General features: G+C 40.2%; 1 protein-coding gene across 10 annotated transcripts in view; it reads left to right on the top strand.

Moving 5' to 3' along the window:
- LOC111873212 (rho guanine nucleotide exchange factor 7) overlaps positions 1–20,844 on the top strand; it is a 94,033-nt gene that overhangs the window by 13,031 nt on the left and 60,158 nt on the right. For all 10 annotated transcript variants that reach the window (XM_033755008.1, XM_023867734.2, XM_033755007.1 and 7 more), the window contains exons 4-9: positions 1,687–1,864; positions 5,761–5,979; positions 6,347–6,545; positions 9,227–9,448; positions 13,882–13,960; positions 18,079–18,248. In XM_033755008.1, the coding sequence (XP_033610899.1) occupies positions 1,687–1,864; positions 5,761–5,979; positions 6,347–6,545; positions 9,227–9,448; positions 13,882–13,960; positions 18,079–18,248 (1,067 nt within the window). The remainder of the gene's footprint in view (positions 1–1,686; positions 1,865–5,760; positions 5,980–6,346; positions 6,546–9,226; positions 9,449–13,881; positions 13,961–18,078; positions 18,249–20,844) is intronic.

Genomic DNA, 20,844 nt, shown 5'->3' with positions numbered 1-20,844 from the left:
GGACAATACGCCGTGTGAAAGTGGCATGGAAAACACCAATAGACAAGAGGATGTCCCATCGCACAACAGTGGCACGACACAAGAAAGACATCTGCAGGCCGAACACCACCCACTGTGCGAAAGTGACACAGCGCAAGAGACACAGGTTTCAAAGCAGTCAAGAAGGGCCACAGGTTGAACAGGGACAGCAGAAGAATTGGACCAGAAACAATTCTACAAGGGGGAACCCAGAAATGATGGATTCCCAGATGGAGACAACTGATGCGTCAGGAAGGCACCAAGGAAACCAGGAATCACGACTCCAAAGACCAGCTACGGCTTTGAAGCAAGTGGGAATTCAGCAAGGCCCTCAGGAGGGTAAAGGGATTGGAAATCGCAAAGCAAATTTTCACATCTCCTGTCCCATTACAGAGAAGTAAAAACTGGACACTGGAGGGGTCGACCCCCNAAAATTAGGTAAGTTACAGCCCCCCCCCCAAAAAAAGAAGAAGAAGAAGAAGAACAAGAAGAAGAAGAAAGGAAACGGCCCGCATGGGAGGAACCAGTAGTAGAAACACTGGCCTCCCTAGCAAGAATGAATGAAGATTGAATGAGCGAAGAATGAATGTGAGGCAACAGAATCGACAAATTCTGGACTACGGGAGTGCTCGGGACAAGCACCACTGAAGAGAGGGATGGATGCGGTAGAATGAACAGCGCAAAAAGATGCCAGCAGAACACCGCGGAAATGGATGATAGGAAGAACCTTTAGGCTGTTTGGCGACGAACAACCTTTAGAAGGGAGCAATGTCACATGTTTGGAATCCAGAAATGTTACTTCCATGGAATCGCTAGAACAGACCGTTGCATAAGAAGTAACAATAGTGGTATTGTAATTCTATTGTAATTCTAACAGTGAGCCGTTGCGTAGAGAATGCCAAATCTCCATGGAGATGAACAACCAAGACCCGTTACGCCACAGCGGACAGTAGAAACGAAACCGTGAGGAATGGTGTCTGGTATCCAGTCCGCAGAACACCTATATAAGCCGAGAGCTACAGAGAGTATTGGAATATTAGAGTATTAGAGAACTGAGAATTGAGTACTGAGAACGAGACAATCTTAGAATAGCCGCCGGCAGAGATACTTGAGATCCAACCACGGCCAAGGATAGTTGAGACGTCGCATTGAAGTATTGGGCCAGAAGTCAAGTGACACTGCAAACGATAATAATTGTAAGGTGTGTAACTGTGAGTGTCCAATAACAATTTGCTAAATCCAAGACCCACGTAAAGTTATTTGTCACGTGACATATCCAATACGTGACAATATGTTGGTACCACATACATGATATTCAAAGGCTAGGCTGTTGGCTGTGTATGTTGCAACCAATGCTTATGTAACAAGACTCACATTCTTATAAGTTATATCTATCCTGTGTGAGATTTCAGGTTCTCATGGTAGTTGCTATAAAGATACTTGTCTTCTGGAATGTCACCATGCAGTTTGTTATTTCATCCTATTGATGAGTTAACTGCTTTAAAATAAGTGGCTTCCAGCACATTAACATTTCATAATCATTCATTCTCTCTGTAAAACGTGTAAGAAAAGGGTGGAATGCAATGCATCACACTCTCTCAGACACCGTGTTTGTAATATTTCATACGAAGTTGATGACTGTTGTGTTTTTTTATTGTTCTTTTTCAGAAACAAGTCCCTTGGCTGGTAAGACCTCACCTACAAAGTTGCCTCCAGAGCTTGCAGCTCAGCAAAAGGTTTATCGAAATTTGGTCCTGAAAGATCTCATAGATTCTGAAAAAGCCCACGTTGCTGAACTTCAAGGATTATTGAAGAATTTTCTTCATCCATTGGAGAAATCAGAAATGTGAGTGCTAATTTTATACACCAAAAAAATGCTCTCTTAGGTGTGTGTAATCTATGGACGTTTTAACTGAAAATAAAGTATGAGCACCAGACTTCTGATTCTTAATAATGCAATATAAGAATTTTATTGAATTGTAGAAATGTAATTTATTATACATTCTTTATTGTATGTTCCACTCACCTCAATTTAGGACCAAGATGAAGAGTTGTGGAGCTATACAGTCCCACTCCCACTCCCAGCTATACACTTCCACTCCCCCATGTCTTCATGGAATAGTGCTTAATCAGTTAAGCACAGGGACAACTTCAGTTTACTTATTTTATGTTCATCACATAATGACATTACTAGTACGGAAATAATGAAATTAGATATGTTTAAGATGTCTGGAATATTTCAACTGTGGATTTTGTTGTATTTATGCTATATATACTTTTTTTTTGCAATACATTTCTGTGTTGACATATAGCAAAAAAGTAAACATATCCCTGTAACAGGCTGTGGATGCCCATAGGGTTGTGAGATATTGAGGCTCCCACGTTTTCTAGACAATTGGCTCACAGATGGCAGTGAGGTTGTCACCTGCCCTTTATCCCCCACGAATATTCCTGGTCCTCATTTCTGTTAGAGGCTGAGTCGACCCCAGGTCCATAGTGCAGCTGGAAGGATTAGGTAAATTGAAAAAATCTACTTCATTGGGATTTGATCCTGCGACCTTCCGTCTTGTAGTATAGTGCCTCAACCAACTACGCTACTGCATGCCTCCGCACTGACATATATAGTGTACATATTTTGGACCAGACTACTGTTGTGCCCGGATAGGGGGCATTGATTGTACTCACCCCCTATCGGACGTCCGTGGATATCTCTTAACCTATCTGTTGAAATTATGCTTGCACTCGGGGGATCCACAAATAACTCAAGTACTCACCAACAACAATAAAGTAATATATAATGAAATAAACATCATTACAACAAACAACTTGTCAATACACACAACCTTCGATTAAACCCTTGCTTTTAAATTCCTACATTTAACTGTCCATAATACGCTGAACCTACATGACACAAACCAACACTTTTACTTGTAACTTCAAACTCAGTACATGGATGACATGCTTCTACTATTCAAACTCTTCATAAAACCAGCAATTATTCTCATTACTTGAATTCTTGTCCACTACTGCTACATGGTTTCTGCCATTACCCGGAGTCCAGTTACTTTCCACAAAAAAGAACCAGCAAAGTCAATCCTAGAAATGTGACAGCCAAAATCATTTGCCTTTTCATGCAAGATTCTATGATTTTATATGTAACAATTGCATAAATGTTGACGAACAAAACATTCAAATGCACGAGCACTTTCAAATTTCTTTAAATTACCAAACTCACATGATTAGCATTATCTACAACCTCAAACCAAAATACCAGGATAAATACAAATGGTTACCATCCAAACTTAATTACTAAACCAGATGCTGTTATCTAAACCATCACTCAGTAATTCAGAATTACTCGGTTACACTCCAAAGTTTATGCACTAAAACAGTTTAACCAAAATCATTGAACGAGAATCATATATTGACAATCATCAGTGATCCGAACACAGGCAAGTACTCACGCTCACAAAAGAGGAGGACGTCAGACTCCATCGCGTCTCCTTCCTACCACGCGACTGTTCCGAGCGACTCTTAAAATCAGAGTGTTCGCGGCTCCTCCTGTCTGAACCCCTCAGCATTCAACATCACGAAAAGCTGCTCGCGCAAAACCCATAAAGTCAGCAAACTGTGCGGTGGCGAGACTTGCCTCGTGTCATCTCTTAATTTGTCAGCAATTTGTATAGACTGTACAACTGACACCGGATGGCTAAAGAATGTACGGCATCTCAACTCTGACTTCCGGCGGGTTTACAACTTGTGGTTCACCCGACATATTTAAATTTATAAAACTTATAATTATTTTGTAATCAATAACACGTAAATTTGACCCCTTGTTAGGTTAAAGCATACCCATTAATAACCTGGGGCACAACACTACCAAAAATTATTTGGTTTAGAGTTCATGGTGGACATGGTCAATGTCATAAAATTTTATATGAGGCGTAAAATCGTAACATTCAATTTTGCCAAGTTAGAAGTGCAGTACACTGCAGGGAAAATTTCTGCATCTTGTTTGATAAAAAATGTTTATTAGTGTAATTGAAATATGTAGAGCTAAGTATGCTAATAAGATCTAAAGTTTGTGATGATGGTCTATTGCTACAAGTATTGTGTTTTTGGACATTATCCATCATCTTGTCTATTTTCTAAAAACCATCGTGTTTCTTTTTAAAAACACAACGTTTTGGAGACTGGATTCTGGCTAGCTCTATCTATTATACCCAACTAAGTAGGTTTTACCTGAGGACAGGGACAGAATCGAGTCTCCAAAATGTTATGTTTTAAAAAGAAACAGGATGGTTTTAGAAAATAGACAAGACGATGGATAATGTCCAGATACATAATGCTTGTAAGTATGCTAAGGTAGTTTATATCTCAAGTGGCTCTTTTCTGGTTTTTTGCCGAGAAGATGTTGAGTTTCTTTGGGGTATGGGGCGCAAAACATCAATAGAAATTAATTTTTATCTTTTAGTCATATAAGTGAATTAATTTTTCCATGGTTATTTCTGAAAGCAGAACAGTCTTCTCTTTTTTGTGTTCATTTTCTTGCACATGAATTGTTTGTGCAGGTTAGTCCTTTCAAATCGAGCATTCCATTATCTTCACCATCCGTGATTCTCCAGCACAAGTTTAATTTGCCATATGGCCACTTCCTACCAGCAGTGCTAGGTATCCATTGTGGATCAACATTGACGCTTTGTTACGCTGGCTTATTTAAGTATTTTTGTATAGTATTGAGTATGCCAAGGACCCTGAGAGCTATACCAGCGGTAGCGTAGGTACTGGCAGGGCCTCCATTGCTGGACAGGTCAAAGGGTAGGCATCAGACGAAGAGAGACACCAAAAACCAAAAACAGATGCCAGAAGCAGCGTCATCAGCAGCGACTTGAAGCACAGAGCAAATGATGCTCGAGATGGTTCAAGTTCGTATAGCAACAGACGTGACCAGAGTGGTTTGAACGGCTGTTGTACTGCGATGTGGAAAGCAAATGGAAAAACTACCACATTATCACTTTTCCTGGATAGTCTCTTTCCAAAAACAGAGATACCATGTATGTGAGAGAGGGGCAGATAGGAGTGACCAGAAGACGAGGAAGAAGACGTAAGAAGATGCTGGATGATCTTGGGGACAGAAGAGGATATTTTTATTTGAAGGAGAAAGCTCTAGATCACATTAAGTGGAGGAACTGGTTTGGAAGAGACTGTGGACCTGTCATCTGACAGATTGCTGATGAATGAATATATTGACCACCTGTGATTCAGAGAATTCCCTGGTCCGTTGGGTGCCAGTCTTGGGAAGTGTGACTTATATATCTGTTGTACAGTACATTACATATATGGTTAAGAAAGAAAATATCAAATTTAACTGCACTGCCCTTTCTCTTCCCTCATGCAGGTGCAATTGCAGTAGAGGCTATTTGAATTTGTCATTCCTTTATAATGTATATGTTCAAAGCCTCTCACCCATTAGTCTGCTGTGTTGTCTAGGAAGACCTACACAAGAACTGAAGTGAAAAAATGCTGTTTTGATTTGTATTGAATATCTCTAAAGTTTCTGACATCCAGCCAACAGATTCTTGTAAGTGGTACATGCCCTTTCCCATTCATGTTAGATAATGGGAACTTTGCTGTAACATCATATTAAATGGAACACATATTCTGGATCTCTGTAGGTTTTTGTAAGACAAAGGGACATTTAAGAATATTATATGTATCATTTTTTCTTGTGTGTTTTGTCAGTTTGACGAAAGAAGCGTACCGTCAGTTGGTGGGCAACATCAACAATGTTGTGGAGACTCATCAGCAGTTGCTCTCCACCTTGGAAGAGTGCAACCAGCGGCCTGTTTTGGAGCAGCGTGTGGGGAAAGTGTTTCTCACTTCTGCCCCTCATATCAAGCAGGTCCACCAAGCTTATTGCTCCTCACATCCTAAGGCAGTCTGTATTCTTGATAAATATAAGTAAGTACATTTAAGACACAGTTCCATAATTAGTACTTCAAGCATGAAAGTGTGGCATCCAGTAAGATCTGAGTAAGACGTCACCCAACAACAATATCAAAGACTACCTTGTGGTACAGAAGTATTAATATGTTTCTTTTGGTCATAAAATTGTGCCGATGCCATGTAATTATGTTTGAGAATGGGTTTTTTATGTAACATTAGAATTATGTGATTGTGGTTAATATTAAGATATGTAGATTGGATTGTATACCACGATTTATCTTGTTTCATAATAGAAATCTTACATCAAAACCCTACAAATAGATGGGTTTTGTGATGTTTGCTGCTGCTGTTCTAGAGCTTCAGTTGGAGTTCTTCTTTTCAGGACAGAACTCAATGAATTTATGGAATCGCAGGGTGCTGCAAGTCCTGGTCTTCTTGTTCTCACAACAGGCCTGAGTAAACCATTTCGTCGTCTTGAGAAATATGCAGGAATGCTTCAGGAGCTGGAACGACATGTTGAGGAGAATCACCCTGACCGTGGTGATACTCAGCGATCAGTCAGTGTGTACAAAGATATAGCAGTGAGTGTTAATTTTTGCATTCAGTCAGAGCTCAGTTCATCACCAAAAATCTAACTGTCTCTGGGACAGTATGTCTAATCACCATGTTCCCAGGTTTATGAGAGGTGGTGTAATGCAAGGTATCTGGTCATACCACAAGTCTTATAATTTTTAATGTTTCAGAAAAGAATTTAAAATCGTCTTTTACTTTGAATATGTCCATCTTCTATGTGCAACAATGCACATACTGCTTTACCAAGTGCAGACTGTTTTTATTGACCTGCACTAAATTTAGTCAGGCCTTTTAGGTGTATGGATACTTTGCATCATTTTAAAGCTGTAAGTGAACTTTCTTGTATCATCCAAATATTTTGAGAGATTTTGTTAAAACTTGAGTTATATGTGGTGTGTTCAAAAAGTATCGAACCTTTGTTCAGCAGAAATACATTTATTGATTTGGAGGCACAAAACCCTAATCCCCTTCAAAGTAGTCTCCTTGGTAATGCACACACTTCTCCCAGCGCTTCCGCCATTGTTGGAAACACTTCTGGAATGTGTCTTTTGGATGGTGATCAGCCAGGCCATCGCATTCTGCATGATGTCTTCTCTTGACTCAAAGTGGGTTCCTTTCAGTGGCATTTTCAGCTTGGGAAATAGCCAAAAGTCACACGTAGTCATGTTGGGGGAGTAGGGAGCCTGACGAACCACAGGAATGTTGTTTTTGGCGACGAAAGTCTGAATCAGATGCGCAGAATGGGCGGGTGTGTTATCATGATGGAGCTGCCAAGTTTTTGCTGCCCACAGATCCGGTCGTTAGCGCCGCACAGCATCACGAAGGCGACGAAGGACCTCCTGGTAGTATTCCTTTGTGATGGTTTGGCCTTGTGGTGCTTACTCATGATGCACAACCCCACGGGAGTCGAAGAAAACGGCCAACATGACCTTGACATTGCTGTGGACCTGCCGTGCTTTTTTTGGCCTTGGGGATGTCGGATGTTTCCACCCTTGATGACTGCATCTTGGTTTCCGGGTCGTACCCATAAACCGACAACTCCGCCTGTGATCACGGTGTTCAGAAAGTTGGGGTTACTGTTTGCATTGTCCAGCATGTCCTGTGCGATTTCCAGATGGCGTTGCTTCTGCTCCATTGTTAGCAGTTTCAGTACGAATTTCGCGGACACTCTCCTCATGCCCAAATCCTCGGTCAAATTGAATGTACCGATCCGATGCTTACCCCTATCTCGTTCGCAAGTTCTTGGACTGTGATACGATGGTCCTCCATGACCAAAGTCCACACTTGCTCAATAACATTCTCATTTCGGCTTGTTGAGTGTCTGCCTGAACGCGGTTCGCTGTCCACTTACGTGCGGCCATCTATGAAGCGGTTGTACCACTCCTTTATCCGTGGGTTGTTCATGGCATCGTCCCCGAAAGCCTGTTGAATCTTGTGAATGGTTTCCACTTGGGTATCGCCAAGCTTTTGGCAAAATTAGATGCAATATCGCTGTTCATGTTGTTCTGTCATTTTACACCTTACTGGAATCCGACGAGTGCTCACTACACGTCCTCACTCATAGGCCGACTGCTAGCGACTGACGCTTTCTGCAGGCGGTCAAAAATTCACGACTGCACATGAATGTCCCCTCCACATCTCCACTGAAGGGAGCCTCCCGCGCTTCATTGGTTTCCGGGGGGAAAAAAGAAGGTTTGGTACTTTTTGAACACACCACGTATTAGTATTTATGCTAGTTTGACCAACTTTAATTTACATTCATTTTAATCCTCTGCACACCATGGCATGGGTAAGTTAACTTGGCTTGGTGTATTTGTATTCAAACTCTCATTGCCAAACAGATCAGTTGAATGTTAATCACTTAGACAGTGTATCAAGCGTGTATATTGAAGTTCAGGAGAAGTAATAGGCTCTTGCTCTCTATGACTGTGTTCATTTGAGTGTGATCTGTTAAAGTATTGAGGGTTTTTCTATGCAACTGCATTTATCCCCTAGCAGCCTTGGCATTTCTAGCAGGTGATTTTGTGGTGGGGCTTTGATATGACATGGACTGCATAGAAAACAACACCTCTGACAAATCTTCATTGCCACAGGAATGTCTTTGCTGAGCCATTATCTGGCAACAAAAGGAAGGATAAAGTTTACTGAGCCTGTCCCTATGAAAGGAAGGATACACATACAGACATACAGACTGATGGGAAGGATTTATGAAGTACGTCGTTGAGATGGGCTCAGGTTCCATGAAATGCATACATAGTTTTATAAAGATTTGTTCAGGCATTCAAAAGTTAATGGGAGGGGATTCACAGACACACAGATAGCATGGAGATCACATAAGCCTACTTTAGGAAAGTAGGCTAAAATTTAAGTGACATTTATCCTTGAACAATATTTGTTATTTTTATTTATTTATGTAATTATTTGTATTGCAATGTTCATATGCATTCACACTGTAATATCTGTTCTTGAAAGACTGTTTATATCATGTTATCATATCTGTTAAGAAATAGATGTTCCACCAGCAGACTTATTTTCCATTAACTCTTGTATTTTTCTCATCACTCTGTATATTAACTGAGAAATTAAATTGTATCCATGTATTGCAATTTCTGCTCACAATCGCCCACAATCCATTCTCCAATTTAGTGAAAGAGTTAAGGGATGACTGGATTAATATTGATTTTTACAGTCTTCATGCTCTGCCACACGTCGTCAGAAGGAACTGGAGCTGGAAGTGCTGACCGGTGGTGTCCGAGGTTGGGAGGGAGAAGACTTATCATGCCTTGGAGAAATTCTGCATATGGGCTCTGTAGCTGTTTGTCCAGACCATAGGGATCGTTACTTGGTCCTTTTCCCCTCAACTTTACTTATGCTCAGTGTTAGTCAACGTATGAGTGCCTTCATATATGAGGTTAGTTTTCTTACTAAATATTATCTTAAATTTAAGGATACAGAGAATGTACAATATGTAACATGTATGAGATACTCCTCTTTCATCTCTGTGGTGTTTGTTATTTTGTGTAAAGTAGAAATTCTGGTTATTAATGTGATTGATGTTAAAAGGATATTCACCAGACACCCATTTATTTTTATTACTTCATTTGAATACTGAAGACAGCAAAGCAGTTAACTTGAAATCCTCATAAGCTGTGAAGCTGATATCAAATAAGCATTGGTTCCCACTGTGATGATCAGGAACTGACTATAGTAAAGGTCTATGAGTATCTGTAGTAAGGCAGCTACAAGTTATTTATACAAGATTTGTAGGTTGGAACATGATTGATGAAGGTTATTGTAGAGCTCAGATAAATTGTGTCTTATGAGAAAAAACTGGGATTTCATGTACTAACTTCCTGTAATGCTATAGTTAGCAGTCTGAGTAATGCTTTTGCTTAAACAAGATGTGTAGTTACATAATATTATTTTGAAGAAATTAGCGTTATTTTTATGTATGCTTTATTTTAATGATACTGGCAGTATCTCAGACTACATGAAATCAAATGGTAGAATGATAAATGAGTAATGATGGACAAGATGTGGGAGGAAGTGATAACAGCATATTTTGAGGTACTATCCTGGCATTTTCTTGGAAGGACTAAGAAACGGCACAGTCATCTAGTCTCTGGGTCAAGATTTATAATTGGGACCTCTTAAGTTCAGTGCAGGAATGCTACTGTCTCAACTGTGACACTCAATAAAAAGAAAATAATAAAGATTATGGGTTCACAAGAAGCAAGGTTGGTAAGTACATAGAGGGGCTATGAAATAACCAGCTAATGCTCTAAAATCTGTTATTCAACTAATCATACAATGGAAATGTTATCACCAGGGCCCGGATTTTGATGACCTGAAAATATTTAAAAAATGACCAAAAAATCCAGAAAAATGACGTAAAATATGACCCAAAAATGTAATATGCAGGGCCCGGATTTTGATGACCTGAAAATATTAAAAAAAATGACCGAAAAAATCCAGAAAAATTACCTAAAGGAGAAAAGAAAGAACACTTCACTTCCATGTTATTCACATTTCAGAAAACATATGAAGAAAAATTCCCAAAAATGGCCAAAATGACAAGAAATACCCTTAAAAGTAAAAAAAAAATTACCCCAAAAATGAAAAAATGACCTTAAAACTAAAAATGTCAAAAAATGACAAAATTTACCTATAAAATTTACATTTCTGTAACCAGCAGCTTATAGCCGAGATATATATACAGGGTGTTTCACGACTTTAGGGCATAACTGCAGGAGGTGATTTCCTAGGTCTTTGTGATCAAAAAAGTTCATATAAACATGTGTCCAAATTTTGACGGTTACAGAGTTATGACTGTTTTAACACATTGTGGACCGGAGGGGCCATATGGCCCTCTGCGTTTCCAAGCGTTGCGGACTGGTCGGGCCATATGGCCCTCTACGGTCACGTTATGTTGCAAAACGCTATATATCGCTGTGTGGCTTCGTTGAATCGTAACTACTGTGTAGATGACCTCGGGAATGATTGCTGCCTTATCTAGTAACTCGACCAGAGTCATTTCCTGTCACAACCTAAACAAAATTGGCTTTGTTCTAATCCAAGCTTGCACGCATGAACCACGCAGCTACCAGTTCAACATGGCCAGAGACGAAAGCAGTTGCGATCTCTTGGAGGACAGGAAATATTAGATATGTTCTACGATGAGCTATCAGATTTGCCAAGTGCTTCATCTTCTGATAGCGAGGCTATTATCAGTGACAGTGACAGGGGCCACAGGGCTGCCCAAAATGTGTCAAGTGAAAGTGAGAGCTCCGTTGAAAGTGCGAGTGTCTAGACAGCTACATGGGATAAAGTGGTCTGCCATCTCACTAATCGCCAAAGGGTTGAAACAGAAACGCACACAACAGAGCACCACACACAAACCACTTAACTCAGACTGACGCCAGCTCACTAACAGTCGTGGGAGACCCACAGCTAACACCACCTAGCAGCACAACTCGTAACTACAAAGCATGCGCGCGCAACAGGTCATTACCGGTTATTTTTGGGTCCCCCCTCGTACCTTAGTAAAAAGAAAATCCAGTTTATATGTCTACTGTATTGTCTGAGAATGCAGCATTTTATAAGAGTGATAAAAAGAGAGAAAAGATAAAAGATAATAGAGTGTGTTTCTGCTGCAAGTTGTTATTAGTTGTAAGATGATTCCCATATTAGTAAGACTAAAATAGATTTTCTTTTGACCATGTAAGTAGAAATCATTTTATATCATTCCATGTTTAATTTAATGACATGCATGTCTCATTATGCTTAGAATCCATAGTGTGAGATGACAGCTAGCAAAATTTTATAATATTGTCACGTGGTGGGTGTATGTGATGCGCAACAAATAACTTCACACCGTTTTGAATCTAGCAAACTTATTGCACATTCGCTCTTACCCTTATACAATTCACAATTTCACAATTACTGCCATCTGCAGTAGTCACTTCCTGGGTTCAGGTGTCTTGAATCCATTCACTCGATACAACTTAACAACAACTTGGGGCTGCTGGACTTCACCTCATCTCTTCGAAGGCTGGAAACCGACTTCTAATGCTCAACTAACTCTGGCGAATCCGAGACTGCAACTGCACTCGGCGACTGCTCACTTTCACTGAACTGCTTAGGTATTCCAGTTTCTCTTGTAAACCCTCAGCCAGACAGCGGAAAACGCACCTCGCTTCCGTGTTGCATAATCACTGTGTTTACTGATTGCCTAGCAACAGTTGCTGAATGGACTCACCTGTTGCATGACGTCACAGCCTAGTGGGAAGGGGTGTTTACCGAGCATTGCGTAGTGATGGAAGGAGTGGGGGTACGTGACATCATTCATGGAAACGCAGAGTTCATGTGACCCATACTTCCTGTTGTGCCATCTACATTACAATATCTTTGACTTTCTGTCTCTTGATGTTTATTCATATGCCTGGCATTCTTTGTCATTTCATTTCATCTTTTAACAACAGATTAATTGCAGGTCTTTAGGTTAATATATGTACTAAACAAATATTTAAAATCCTTTCAGCTCCAGATTGTTTGAAACTGTATAAAGCAAATTATGCTTCAGAAAGTATCTGTGCATGTATGTACTCTTACTTGCACAATGTATGTATGCAAAAATATTCTTTTGTTAGGAAAATTATATGTTTCCATGTAGGTCTTATTATGCTAACCCAGGGCTGAATGGAAATACAGTGGAACCTTGCTTAACAAGCACCTCTCATAATGAGTAATTCGCATAATGAGCAAAACAAATTGTAAAAAAAATGACTCGCTTAACAAGCGACATTTCCCATAACGAGTGATGAGAGGGGAAGTCCTGGATTGTGCGCTTGCTACATCAGTCTGTGTTTAGCGCTTGTTCCGCTAGCATCTTAGTGTCGCTTGTGATCACACATTTTTCCAAACTTGTGTTCAGACATGTTATTTGTGATTTTTTCTTGTACAAATTAATAACCCTTGCAAAAATGTCCCCGAAGAAAAAGCCGCAAAAGACAGCCATAAGAGAATAAAAATAACCGTAGAAATGAAACGTAAAATCATTGAAAAGCGAGAACGAGGTGTGAGCGTGGCTGATCTAGCATGCACATACAATCGGTCTACATCAACGATTTGCACGATTTGGAGTTGCATTGTGTTTCACAGCAAGAAGTTGTGGAGGAGAGTTTGTCAGAGGAGGAGGAGGAGGTAACAGCAAAGCAACAATCTTCTGGCGCAATAAGAGAAATGCTGAGAGCATGGGAAACTGTTGCATTGTACATTGAGAAGCATCGCCCTAATAAGGCAGTGGCTGTGCGCGCTACAAATTTATATAATGATAATGCTGTGTCACATTTTCACCAAATTTTGAAGCGTCGGCAAAAACAAATGTCTCTAGACAGCTTTCTAGTAAAAAAGAATTTGATATGTATCATAAACAATAAACTAATTATTTCGATTTTTTTTTCTGCAAATCAAATTCGCATTCCAGGTTGGTTCATTCTGCATAGAAGAAAAGATGAAGATGATTCACGCTCCTTAACAATGTATATATAATATTCTTTGAATAAACGTTATACATAACGTTTTTTTAATATTTTTTCGGCATGGAACGCATTATCGTATTTTACATTAATTTATATGGAAAAAATTGTTTCACTTAACGAGTGTTTTGCGTTACGAGTAAGATTCTGGAACGAATTATGCTCGTTAAGCGAGGTTCCGCTGTACCAACACTATTAATCCCTTATCATACCACAGAAGATGAAAGTGTTAAATACTAATATGCTGCCAAAATATTTTTAGAGAAGTGTAAAATTTTAATGGTGTTTATGCTTCACTATCTTTCAGGGGAAATTACCATTAACAGGAATAAATGTCACAAAATTGGAAGATACAGAAGCTTATAAAAATGCATTTGAAATAACAGGTTAGTGTTTGATTTTCTCAGGGATTCTGTAATTTTTCAGTCATTTAATATATTTCTTGAAAACAGTTTATATACTTGGGGAAATCCAAAACCAACAGAAAATAAACACAACATTATTTAACTTGAAACATATCTGAGTTTGAAGTGTTTGCTTATATTTATCCAATAAATAAGTGAACATGTATATTCACTGTCTTGCAAAAATCAAGTGCTGTTTTCTGTTATCATCAGGAGAGGAATTCAGAGGGTCTCATAATTAAGTTCATTATAGCATGTGCTAATCATGCTCTCAAAAATGGCTCATCATATTGATGGAATAATATAAAATGTTACCATCACATCCTGCAAATGTTTGCTTCAAATTAATATTACAGAAATGTTGAATGACGAAGAGGAGGAATTATGTACTTCTGAAATATTTCTCTTAGGCTTTAGTTAAAATAACGTCCATAATTGGTAGATGAGGCTCAAAAGTATCGTTTCCGATTAAATTTAATCAGAATCTGTGAATTGTACCTAGAAGTTTCTCCTTTCCTCTCCCAGGCCAGATTTGATTCTTTTGTGTATAGTGATGGTCCAAATTGTCCATCATGGATGAAGATTAAATATCTAACGGTAGCAGTTTTTAAAGGTAATGCAAATTTTTGGAGCCATAGCTGATTTTTGTCTTGTGTATATAAGGAACATTGACAGTATGCATTTTTTAAGGCTTAAATTCAAACAATGTTGACCATACAGTTTGTTGCAGGTAATTTGGAGTCCATTGTATTTGCACATAACTGTCAAAATCAGAGGACAGTAATGACATGAATTCATCGCATCAAATGGTGCTAGTGTTTCAGATGTAGTAGCACAGGTTATGTTTGTATTGTTAGTGTTATGGAGAACTTTGAACTTGTAGGGTGTCTTCAGGTGACAGAGACCATCCTGAGGTTCATGAAATAGAAGAAGCTGTATTATATCAGCTTTTCAGAGCATTAGGCTGGAAAGAAATACAAAGAAATTGAAGAGATTGACAAGGCTTGGGCTATAGGTATTAAGTATACAGGAAACCAAATAATGCAACAGTATTAACTGATATTTACAACGTGTTTCTAACTATGTACTGAATTATATGTAGAACTTTGTTGCTGAATGAACGTGACAAGATTTTTCTCTAATCTTACGTATATTTGTAGTTAGACTTGAAAGGATTCTGACGATGGTGTATACTGTACTTCTTTTGGCTTATTTTGGACTTCACCCATCGTCCGGTATAAAAAAGACAAAAAACCACAACGTTTCGGAGACTGGATCTGTCTCCGTCTTCAGGTGTATAGGGAAGGTTTAACCTACTCAGTTGGGCCCCTTAGAAAGAGCTAGTCTCAATCACTGGACAAACCTTGATCTGTAGAAACAACCTATGAACAACCGACAACCGGTTCCGTCAGTGGGAGGAAAGAATAAAATCGCAGTAAAAACATGATAAAAATTTATGCCAAACATGCACTTGTCAACAATGTAAAGAAACAGAAGTATGGGTTATATTCCATGAATTCAGTTAAAAACGAAAGTAAAAACTGGATAAAGCATGCCTTATCTGCATGGATAAAGAATCGTGCCAACATGGCAACTTCCGGGAATCAGACTAATCCCCGGGAGAAATTTTCCATAGTAAATCCACATTTCAACTTAGACATGGCATGTGCTGTTGAATCGGTGATTACAAAACTCCCACACATTTCAGGAATGGAATTCAGATGGAAGGTCAGGTCTATGTTGCAGAAGTCCAAGTCACCCACCTCCAACATAAGCAAGGAGGAGTTGAAAGCTGTGAAGTCCCTGAGGCTCAACAAAGATATCAGAATCCTGCCAGCAGACAAAGGCAACTGCACTGTAGTGCTAGACGAAATAAAATACAGGGACAAGATTAACACCCTGCTGAAATCTGGAGTTTATGAGTCCCTGGCAAAAGATCCGACAGCCAGTGTTGAGAGAAGAGTTCAGCAAATCCTCGCCCAATACAAAACTGTCCTTTCGGCCGAGGTAAAGCGAAAGCTTACCCCATACCACAGCAAGCCCCCACACCTATATGGTCTCCCCAAGATCCACAAACCAGGCATTCCACTGAGACCCATAGTGAGTTCAATTGGCTCCCCGTGCTACGCCTTGGCTGCCTTCCTACAAAAAATACTGAGCCCTTTGGCCGGCAGATCTGGTTCCTTCGTGAAGAATTCCGGACATTTCATAGAACTGTTAAAGTCTGTTAATCTCCGTAGACATGATATGCTCGCCAGTTTTGATGTGGTTAGTCTTTTCACCAACGTACCAGTCGACGAAGCCCTTCAGGTCATCAGAAGCAGGCTGAGTAACGATAACACGTTGGCAGAACGGTCTGTCCTGAAGGTGGAAGCCATCATGGAACTGCTGGATGTCTGCCTGAGGACCACCTACTTTCAAGGGGACGACGGATTCTACCAGCAGAAGGATGGCATGGCAATGGGTAGCTCCCTTTCTCCCGTTGTTAGCAACATCTACATGGAACATTTTGAACAACTGGCTATCGACTCAGCGCAGGACAAACCGTCGTTGTGGCTCCGATATGTGGACGACACATTTGTGATCTGGCCGCATGGTGCAGAGGGGATACAGAACTTCCTTACACACCTCAACAGTCTGAGACCGGCTATCCAGTTCACCATGGAAATAGAATCGGAGGGAACGATCCCCTTCTTGGATGTTTTGGTCATGAAGAAAGGGACGGCTCTGACCACGAAAGTTCACAGAAAACCCACCCACACTGGCAGATATCTTAATTTCAATTCCAATCACCCTCCGCATGTCAAAAGAGGAATTGTTCATAGCCTTCATGATAGAGCTACCACTATATGCCAAGACCGGCAAGACCGGGTGTTGGAGGTTAAAAGTTTGAAACGCGACCTTCAACTGAGTGGTTACTCTCAGGGCTTTATTGACTCGGTTATCAGGTCCAAGGGCGGTAGTCGTCAAAAGAAAAAAGAGGAAAAGCCTCTTGGCACGGTGTACATCCCGTATGTCAAGGGAATCTCTGAGAAGTTCAAGCGCATAGGGAACCAGTACAATATTAGAACCGTCTTCAAAACTAAACACACTTTACGATCTTCGCTCGTGAGAACGAAACCAAAAAGGGATCCTCAACACACGGCACAGTGCGTCTACAGCATTCCCTGTCAATGTGGCAGAAGCTACATTGGTGAAACAGGAAGACCACTGGCTGTTCGAATCCGTGAACACAAGCACAATCTTAAGCAGGGTCTTCTAGAGAAATCCAGGTTGGCTCAGCATGCATATGAAGAAGGTCACAGGGTCAGCTGGGATGAAGCTAGGATCTTGGAGATTGAAAGCAACAGTAGATACAGGAAATACAAAGAATCAGCTCATATGGCATGTTCATCCAATCCGATCAGCCAACCCAGTTTGGATATTTCTCCTATATGGATCCCCCTCATCAATGAAGAGGTTAATAAACCAAAAAATGTAATTTCATGAATATTAGTGGTTCCACTACTACTGCAAGTTTTTTTCCGGAGATTAGTCTGATTCCCGGAAGTCGCCATGGTGGCACGATTCTTTAACCATGCAGATAAGGCATGCTTTATCCAGTTTTTACTTTCGTTTTTAACTGAATTCATGGAATATAACCCATACTTCTGTTTCTTTACATTGTTGACAAGTGCATGTTTGGCATAAATTTTCTATCATGTTTTTACTGCGATTTTATTCTTTCCTCCCACTGACGGAACCGGTTGTCGGTTGTTCATAGGTTGTTTCTACAGATCAAGGTTTGTCCAGTGATTGAGACTAGCTCTTTCTAAGGGGCCCAACTGAGTAGGTTAAACCTTCCCTATACACCTGAAGACGGAGACAGATCCAGTCTCCGAAACGTTGTGGTTTTTTGTCTTTTTTATACCGGACGATGGGTGAAGTCCAAAATAAGCCAAAAGAAATATTTGTAGTTGTGGACTTAAATGTTAAAAAATATGCTCATTTGAAGATGTTATGGCATTGAAAGATTCACTTGCTTTTAATTACTGGTTTGTACTCATATATAGTGGTATTACCAGTGTTTAAAAAATTAATTACAAAGTTACATTTTGCAGGTGCCATGATTGAACGAATTATAGCAGTGTGTCAGACCAAAGATGACCAGCACACATGGGTGGAACATTTGAAACAACAGATTCGCACAGTGCGAAAGTCTTCCATGTCATCTCCATCTCCAGCCACTTCACCACCACCTGGCAAACCCCAGCCTCTACCTCCACCTCATGTAAGTCTTCCTCCAGCATCACCTTATTCTGAACTTACTGCTTTCTTTGCTGATCTGGTTCAGCGTGGTGTAATAACAAGAAAGGTTCTAAAAAGCTTATTATATGCACAGTTCAAAGAGGATGGAATTGATGTTAGTATTCTAGGGGTTAAAGTTCGCCGCAGTCATAAAGTTGAGTGTGTCATATTTCCAACTCGAGTGAGCATGGGAACCTACACTGTGAAACAGACTTGGCTTAAGTCATATGTAACAGAAGAAAAGTCTGATGATAATGATTCCAGTTCTGACACGGCCACAAACAGCTCCATTTCTCTGCAGGAAACAGAATCTTCAGACCGGAAGTCTGGACGTTTGGAGAGACAAAATGCTGTTGATTATGGTGGTGATGATAAGAGCTCTGTAAGCAGCTGTGCAAGCAGTCCATTTGGTTTCATACACTATTACAATTCAAAATGTGCCAGTAGTTCAGCAGGTATTGAGGGATTTGTGGATGGAAAAAATGCTGGACTTCTTGAACATGGTAGTGAAAATGTTTGCACCAAAATTAGTGAATTGCCTGGAAATAGTATTACTACACAGCAGGATTCAAAAGGCAGAAAATTTAGTTCCATGCTTAGTGTTAGCTGCAAACAGAAAGATGATAGAGCCCACCATAAAATAGCTACTCAGCAGTCCAATGAATCAAGTTTTGAAAGAACATCAGCACACAGATCATTCCCTCCTGTTGTCTGTGAGGACTTGACACAGCTAGATGAAGTTACTCTCAGAGAACCACCACAGACCAAAGGACCTCATCCACATGTCCGCCAAAGTCTTCCAGTATTTGGTCCTGATAGTTTCTGCCGGCCCAAGCCTGCACCATTGTGTGTACCAAGTTGTCATTTCACAAGTGAGAAGGATCTGTATACATCATGCCATGGAGTTTGTCTGAATCCTAAATCTCAGCTGTCACACTCTATGCCAGTTTTACCTCAGGAAGTATACTCACCAACCACTACACATTCTTCTAGTCTGAATATTCCAGCTAATGTGATACCTGTTCCCACTGCAGTCTTGGCAGAGTTATTGTACAGTCTGGAACCAATCGGTGACAGCTCCAGTTGTAAGGTAGTGCAGCAACAAGAGAGTGCTTCCAGTGACCATAGTGTTGACAGCATCCAGACAGTACGTGATCTTCCTACCAGTGTTTCAGCAAGTGACAGAGCTACAACGAAAGATTTAGATTTTTCCATGCCATGTTTGAAACCCTCAGAGTCCTCTCCCAGAAGAGCAGGGTCCAGTAGACGTCATAGTCCAGCAGTCTGTAGTCTTTTTAGCAGAGACAGACTTCATCATGGAATAGGAATTAAATCCCCAGCACACAGAAGATGTTACAGTTACCATTACATTAGTGTTTCAGAAAAGGACTATACAGATACAGGTAGATGCACCAATTCTAAACACTGCCGTTGCTGTGGTGAGGTTGCCTACAGTTCACGTTCTTCAGACTCTGGATTGGCTGATATAGCTGGCAATTCCACACTACCGTCACCTGACATGTCTGGTCTCATTCATGATCAGGATGCTGTAACATGCTGTCTGAAACCTACTGAAGGTCCAGAAAATTGTCTTGGTGGTGTTTCTACATCTGCATCTGCATTTGCTTTGTCAGTGACTCCTCGGGAGAGTGAAGAACTAGATGAACAAAATTATGAAGCCCAGTGCATATGCACATCACCTTTTGGTTCGACTCCTAGAACTTCTGCACAGGCATCCCTTACATCTGAAAAAATTTTTGTTGGATCGATGGATTCAGTGACTCCTTCTGTTACTTCAGCCAGTTTGGACCCTTCCCCATTGTCAGCTGCCCAGCCATGGAATACCAGAAATGAATTGGAGGAAACCCACCTGAACATGGGTGGGATCTATCGCTCTGGAATGTATGCTCATTGGTGGCTCAAGACTAAGATTCCTGCCTTGGCTGTGAGGTCTGAGGAGTCAGCACACAGACACAAGACACACAAACCTCCTCCACAAACAGGCAAGGCTTCTGTGTTGAAGCAATTTTGCAAAGCACTGATGGAATCCACAGTTGAAATAAATGTGAAGTTGTTCTCTTTAAAAAGTATGTCCTCTGGATGCACTTATTTGTTCAAAATTCACCTGAAGATGTTTTAGGCCTGTGATGCTGAATCCTTGTGAAGCGTTTGGAGAGGACTCTTCCTCTTTCATGAGCTTATGTAATGTAGAGAACTTGGGGACCTAGTATTTTTGCCTTCATACTCTTGTGTTGCAGGATAAAACTGGCTTAATATTTATTGCTGCTTTCTGTATCTGTATTTGTTAAAAGGAAAAAAAGTAATTTCATAAAAGTACAAGAATCTTATGTTTTATGCCAGATGCCAGACTTCTGTGAAAGTTTTTTTAACATACCTGTTACCAGTTGAAACTTTACAAGTTTTATTGCTGAATCTCATAAATTGGGAGTAAATGTGGAATCCATCAGCCTTGCAGTCTTACAGTGTTTGGAGTTTGCAATTAACATTTAGTTCTGCAAATGGCTTGATTTTAAAGTAAATATTCTGAGTTTGTTTGTGCAGCGATAACTTTTTGTATA

This window comes from Cryptotermes secundus, unplaced genomic scaffold, assembly GCF_002891405.2.
Source record: "Cryptotermes secundus unplaced genomic scaffold, Csec_1.0 scaffold540, whole genome shotgun sequence".
In the NCBI taxonomy this organism is placed as follows: domain Eukaryota; kingdom Metazoa; phylum Arthropoda; class Insecta; order Blattodea; family Kalotermitidae; genus Cryptotermes; species Cryptotermes secundus.
The sequence above is the reverse complement of the archived record's forward strand: the minus strand, read 5'-3'. Positions and strand labels throughout refer to the sequence as shown.